This window comes from Gossypium raimondii, chromosome 11 (genome assembly GCF_025698545.1).
Source record: "Gossypium raimondii isolate GPD5lz chromosome 11, ASM2569854v1, whole genome shotgun sequence".
In the NCBI taxonomy this organism is placed as follows: Eukaryota; Viridiplantae; Streptophyta; class Magnoliopsida; order Malvales; family Malvaceae; genus Gossypium; species Gossypium raimondii.
Genome location: NC_068575.1, coordinates 19,679,148 through 19,686,396, shown reverse-complemented (window position 1 = coordinate 19,686,396; position 7,249 = coordinate 19,679,148). Strand labels below are relative to the sequence as shown.

The following is a 7,249-nucleotide window of genomic DNA, read 5'->3' as shown; positions in this document are numbered from 1 at the left end:
AAGAGTTGCAATGTCGAAGGGTCCAAGAACTTTCCAAAGCTATGATCGTAACGGAGTCTTTATTTGAGCTTGTTTCAAAGAGAAACAAGTTTTGAGTCTTCTGAGCCCAAAGAGAAGAGCAATGGTGAGGGAGATGAGGAAGTTTTGATTGAGAATAACAACAAAAATGGTCGCAATGGGAAACCATCGAATGAGAAGTGGAAGCCTAACAATAAACCAAAAGGGCCAGTGAGGTGTTTCTTTTGTGAAGGTTCGGATAAAGTGAGGGATTGTTCAAAACTATTCGTGCTATTTGCTATCAAAGAGGATAATGAGCCGAATACAGGATCAATGAAACTTGGTTCGATAATGTGTTCTGTCAAAGCCAAGAGAGTTAGAGAGAATGAGAAGCAACTAACAGAGTGCTTTTTATGTTATGGTCCAGCTAGGATGCGAGATTGGCCAGAGCGATCCAAGATATCCGCAACCAATAAAGAAGAAGCGGAGCCTGTTAAGAGTAAGGTACTGAAGTTTGGGTCAATGATACTCAATTCTGCGAATGCGAAAAAGGATCGCAAGTAGAAAGGGTTGATATATGTGGACATCAACATCACAAGTCAAAGGAAGAGTGTTCTTATTGATACGGGGGAATCAAACATATTCATATCAGAAAAAGTCATGGGTAAACTTGGTCTCTCAGTTAATGAATGAACTAAGAAAATCAATACTATTAATCCCAAAGAGGTCTCAAATGTAGGAGTAGCACAAGGAGTTGAGCTACAATTAGTCAATGGAAAAGCAAGGAAGACTTTGAGGTAAATCACTTAGATTATTACGATTTTGCTCTTGACTTCAATTTCCTGAACAAGATTAATTCTCTTTTGGTTCCTTTTTTTTACTGTATGTACATATTGGATACTCGACAACAAAAATGCGTTGTGTTGGTGAATGTATTATCGACAATCCAACTAGCTGAGGATGTTCATTGTAAGAAAAACATTGACTTGGTAGATTGGAGTGCTAAAGAGACCATCTTGGATATGTAATAGGGGCAACAAACTGATATGAAGCATGTTGAGTTACCAATGAGGCTACCACCTAAGAGAGATGTGCATCGGAGTTTCAGGGGAAAGTGGTGATGTAAATTGGGCGGCCCAAACGAGTAAATGCAGCAAATGAGGTACATCTCAAACTCTTTGGTAGTGTTTTCAATTTTGACTTGTTGGCTTGGCAAGGACATAGGGGCCCTTTCAGAGTTCTAAAGCAAGTAGGCCAAAGGGCTTACAAACCAGAGTTAGTAGCAAGACTTAAAGTTAACCTGATGTTCAGAGTGGGTGTGCCAAATCCTATTTGTGTGGATCAAGAGGATCCCAATCGAGGCACGTCACAATGTGGGCAAGCAAGAGCGTTGGACTCTTGAAAACAATATGTACCAAAAAGAAGAGAAAAGATTCAAGTTAGGAGATGGTAGAAGTCGAGGCAAGTGTTCCGAGGGACGAAACTACCTAACAGAGAGGCTAGTCAAGAATCAGTTGAGGCATCGAGAAAATTTCAAGGCGAGTAAGACCAGTGTCATTCCAAAGACATAACGAGGGCATTACAAGAATGGGTGGGGGAGAATGTCACAGGCCGTAGATCAATTCCCATGACCATAGTACACAAAATACCCCATAGAGGTCAACTTATTAAATAGGGCTCATTTGACCCACAAGAACTGGCCTGAATCGTGGAATCCATGAAGAAGCCCATCTACTTGAAGCATTGGTGACCAGGTGATACACTCCAGTAAAACTAGAGTTACCAGGGTAAATAGGTTAAATCTTAAAGGGATGAGATTGTATAGAGTTTAAATCCTTTAGGGCTCTGAATTATAGATAGGCTCTAATCTTGACCGTCAATGTAACTCAATTTGTACTGTTGATTTCGGAGAGTTCAACTATAAATACAGGCCCCCCTTCATTTTTATCATCCCATTGTATTTATTTATTCTTGAGTTAAGAATTTATTGAAAGCATTTACTTAAACACTTTATGTGTATTCTTGTCTTGGCTTTTTAGTTCGCTAGTTGCTCTTTTCGTTTCAAGTTGCTTCTGCTATATTTTTTCAATGTATTGGAGAATTTTGGGGAGAGCTCTCATATTTCGAGAGCTAGGTTGACTTAAGCGCATTTGGAGCAAAGAAATTGCCTAAGGTTGCACAAATTGCAAGACTAAAATTTTAGCCCCGTGATAGGGAGAGTAAGGATTTGAAGATTGAAAACATGGTTGCCTCTTATGATTTTATACCCTTTAAACCGAGAGATCAACATCCAATTATTAAAATAAATTATATTTAATTCAAAGGCGAAATTGGATGTCTATAAGATACACAAAACAATAACAACAAACAGTAACAGAGTAGTTGAAATGGATGTTAATTAACTCCTGTTTGTTAAGCATTTTGCCAGACACTTAGACATTGGATACTGATATGAATATACCCGCCTAATAAAATATAGTAATAAAGTATAACTTTATCACCCTATCCCCTATGCTCATTTCTGTTTTCGATCATCCTCCTTTGGACTAGAATCATCACTCTCCACCTGAATCGACACCTCCGAAGGGGTTGATTCTATTGCAAGCTCTGTCGCCTGTTTTAAGGCTTTCTTTTTCTTCACCTTTTTTGCCCAACCAAGAAGACTCGCTTGCACATGGTCTTCAAATATTGCCTTTTTGAACATGCTTCCCATCTTCATTTTAATTAAAAAATTAATAAAACCAAGAGTTAGAGAAACATATGTTATGTGAAACTCAACAAACCTGTGCAACAATGGCATAAAGTGGCAGGGTACTATAACTACACAATACTTGAATGAAAACCCTGTATGAACCAACAAAAGATCAAATGTTATTGGTAACTATGAAAAAACCATACACAAATTAAAAGGAATGGTAATTGATTTTTACCCTATAAGAAGCCTTGGAAAAATGTAAGATACTTGACCCATTAGGCAAGAATTGAACCCAAATTGAACCTACAATAAAGAAGCAACTTTCCTTATGGTTCATCCCTTACAATGTGTAGTGGCCCTAAAATTTAAGCTTACCAAAATCCAAAAGAAAAATGCAATCTCGAATGAATTTTGGAAAAGGATAAAATGGATCAAGTAGAGAACGATTCGAGGATTGTCAAACCAAAAGTGTTCATCTGATGGTTTTACCACTAATTCCCCTTCAACGGCTACATGTTTCTCAGCAACCTCATGAGCCAACTTGGTAATCACATGCTCTAGCTTGGTGCCCACGGCAAGTAGGAGCTGAAAAAATTAGATAAGTCAGAAGAACAAATCATATCCTCATACCCATGTCCACTAATATTTTCTGTAGCTAGATATGTGTTTACTTTGGTGCATGTGTATATGTATGTCTATTGAAACCACTCACAATGAAAGGAATGAAAGCTATCCAAAAATATGTATGCCAGCCTGCACAAGAAAATGGAGAAAATTCCATCATTATTCATGGAACATTAATGTTTAGTAGTTCCATGTAAGCAAAATGTAACGATCCTTATATGCCAGACATGGTACTTTAGAAAAATGAAGAATCGAAGTAATATAAGTTATAAATACTGTGCATTGGCATAGTATATGCATCATGTTTTCTTTGAAGTATTCACGTCTAACACTCATATTAGATATGACTACAGAAATATAGTTCTCCAAGGATCCTCCAAATAGATGGGAAGACTTGGAATAAAATTAAATATACAAGTGTCATACAAATCCACAACCAAATGTATTCCATACCATGAACATTTAGCAACAAGAAGACGATGACGAATCCCCAAAGATACCAACTGTAAACATGGAAAAGAAAGAATGAATAAGCATCACTTAAACTTGAGAATACAAGTGTAGGAAACATAAATCATTAGAAATATCACTGGCCTTATACCAACAACTTCCTTAAAATCATCTTCCAAGGCTCGTATCATGTATTTGTGAAAATTAAATTTGGGATTCCCTCTGCAATGCGTCTGAATATAGAAATGATGAGTATTGATGCTTCACTACGACCAACATAGTTGTATCCAAGTTGCTCCACAAATAGCTTACCATGATGAAACCTAGCCTTAGTGTCTCGTAATCGGATTTGGTAACAGATGCATAGAATTGCTTGATAAACGAATTCTGGGAAGATAATTAGTATTCTTGTTAGCAAAACCATACAAAACTTGTGTTTCAATTTTATTAAAAAAAAGTAAACGGGAAATGGGGAAAAAACAATGTGAATACCAAACCTAAAAAGCCAATTAATAAGGCACAACATCACTTCAAGATCACTCAGATTTAGATGTGAATGTCAAATATGAGTATGTTCAAATTTTCATACATTGGATATTGAATATGTTCTTCAAAGGTCTCCAAAGTTGTAAAAAAACTTGAACACACCCTCTAACATTAACGCTCTAGTCCTAGTCCTAGTTCGAGTACCATAACGAAGTTTAAGGTCTACCTTTCTCATAAGTGAATATAATCATGCCCATTGATCCCTTTTCATTAAGTTCAATAATTATAAATGTGAATGGCAAATAAGATAGTATCATAAATAAAATAGCAACTTACCAACCATGCTAGAGGAACTGAATCTTTACCAAAACCTAGGAAGCGATCTTTGATAAAATCATGTTGATGGACATGAGTGACTTTTTTCTCCAACACTGCAATTACCTTACACCACTTTAGAGTCGAGATATATTTTTTAGTGTATCATAAGCTATATTACTCAAACATCGATGCGAGTATCGTACACAGATACATATACAATTCTAGAAATGTGTTGGACATAGATACTTCAAGAGAAAATAAAAGGTCGAAGCAACATGAAAGGACAACATGGAAAGACAGGGAGCATTGAGATTAGCATTAATCCATACCTCCCTCATCCTCTTTTCTAATTTCATCTTCCCATTGTTTCCATTTCCGTATCTATATCAATAAATAACATCTTTTATGAGATGCTAAGAATATACAAATACTTGAAAGGGAAAATGAATCATCACAAAGCACAAAAACTGAAAATAAGCGCAATGAGATATGTTACCTTTAGCCCTCCAAAAGAAACTGTGAGAACACAAAATGTGACATGGGCAATGGCCAGGACAAAGATAAAAATATGCATATGATGAAGAGCTTCGACCGACAACAATGGTACCTTGTCCTAAAGAACACAAGCATATGGAAAAAATAATAAAGATCATACATATGGGATCATTAAACCATAATATTACTTACTCTCACCATGAAAAATAACATTTTATTTGGTAATCATGTACGATTATATTACCTTGGCACCACAATATCCTATAACCGAAGAATTGGATGATGCCTTAGCCAGGAGGTGTCGGGTTCCACCAGACATTGTAGAATCAAAATAGGTTTGAAAATGAGATGTTGTAGCATTACTATCATCATCATCTCCTTCTTCTTCTTCTTCTTCTTCAATTTTACAAGGAAGCATGTCTTTAACTAGTTTCTTTGACATGCATATTTTAGAAATTGCACTCTGAAATACTGTCAACAACAATGATATAAACCCCAACAGCATCAACTCTGCAAAAAAACCCCACATTTCAAGGTTACAATTTTTGGAAAGTATAAAAGAAAAAAATTTCTTTCTACATAAATTTCAAAGAAAGGTAGCATTTTAAACAAGCTTTTCCTTAACATGTTCAAGTGATTGTCTTTTCTTTAGTCTCGAACATCCTCTATGGATTTAAAAAAATACAAGCTACCCTTTTTAACTTTCACTTTACCTTCTTTAACTTTTAGAAGAGCTTCATAGAGTGGTTTTTGTTGTTTATGTTGTAAAACATGCCCTAAATAATGAAGTAAACGTTCAATAGCTAAAGAAATGGCAATAATTACTGTACAAATAACTGCTAGAACCCATGTTGGTGTGTACTCCAATGATGCCCCTTCTCCTCCTCCTTCTGCCATTTTTGTTTTCTCTCAAAAACCTTCTTCCTTTTACCTAAAAAATGTCACTCTTGTGGCTTTGGTCCTTAGTTCCCAACAAAGGATACCCAAAGGCCAATACAATTATTCTGCTTCACTTTCAATTATCTACCCCCTTCTTAAACATGCATTACAACAACAAAAATATTATTGGTCCTTTTTTTTAATATTAATTTTAATGAGAACACAACCAAGTTTCTGAAATAGAGGATGATTTCTTTCTTGGATGATGTTTGTTTGTCAGAATGAACTTGAACTTAGGAAGGGGGTAAGAAACTCTAAAAACGTGATTTTTTTTTTCCTTTTTTTAACTATACTCTGACTAAGTTTGTTATGATTGAGCTAGTGTTACGGATCGTTTAACACCAATTTTATTAAGGAATGTTAAAATATATATTATTGTGATAATATTTTTTTTAAAAGTTAAAACCTTTCATTAGTCCCTATATTTTGGTGCAATATTTTATTTAGTCCCTATATCTAAAATTTTGAAAATTAAGATATCCTATTCCTTTCAATTTAAAAATTCTAGTCCAAGAATGAACATTGTTAGCATTTTTATCAAAATACTTGTCAACTTGCCATGTTAATTTGGCACCTTCATAAGACATGGCTTATGATTAATAAAAAATATGCCAAATTGATAAATTTTAATGAAAGATAACAATATTGTTAATAATTAGATTAAGAAGTTTAAAATTCAAAAATTAAAAAATAATTTCTAACTCTTCAATTACATAAATTAAATCTCAAAGCTTATCAAAGTATAAGGACTAACAATATATTTTTACATTAAAGAAAAGGGTAGTGGCTAAGTACACGACTATAAAATCTTCCTATTTAAAACAAAATAGTAAGTCTCAATCATATATTTGGGGCTAAAATTAGAAAAAGAAAATGTTTGAAAAAAATAAAATCGTGATAAACTTTTGATACATTCATTGGATGGTTAGACAACAAGGAAAACAAATTGGTGGCCAATCCATGTGGGTTAGGTTAGACTCAAATTTGAATTGGAAATGGATTATTATATTTTAATTATCAAAATTATATATATATATATATATATATATATATATATATGAAATTGATACAATTTATAATATTATACATCAATTTTAATTTGGTAGGTTTATATACATTAAATTTTAATTTTGATTTAATTTTCGCATTTTATCCACCCGTTATCTATGTGTCACTATTTTCCAATTGAGTCATGTGTAAATTGTGGCATTTTCTTAAGTTAAAAATAAATAAATAAAAGGTAAA

The 7,249-nt window shown here is 34.1% G+C and overlaps 1 protein-coding gene across 1 annotated transcript; it reads right to left on the bottom strand.

Annotated features, from left to right (window-relative positions):
• Window positions 1-2,923: 2,923 nt before the first annotated feature.
• On the bottom strand, window positions 2,924-6,110 carry LOC105801162 (MLO-like protein 1). Its single transcript, XM_012632495.2, has 11 exons — window positions 5,779-6,110; window positions 5,310-5,575; window positions 5,067-5,183; window positions 4,900-4,951; window positions 4,589-4,683; window positions 4,079-4,153; window positions 3,911-3,999; window positions 3,770-3,819; window positions 3,405-3,445; window positions 3,068-3,277; window positions 2,924-2,995 (listed from the first exon to the last, which is right to left on the bottom strand). The coding sequence occupies exons 1-11, from the start codon at window positions 5,960-5,962 to the stop codon at window positions 2,924-2,926; spliced, it is 1,251 nt and encodes a 416-aa protein (XP_012487949.2). The 5' UTR covers window positions 5,963-6,110.
• Between the last annotated feature and the right edge of the window lie 1,139 nt (window positions 6,111-7,249).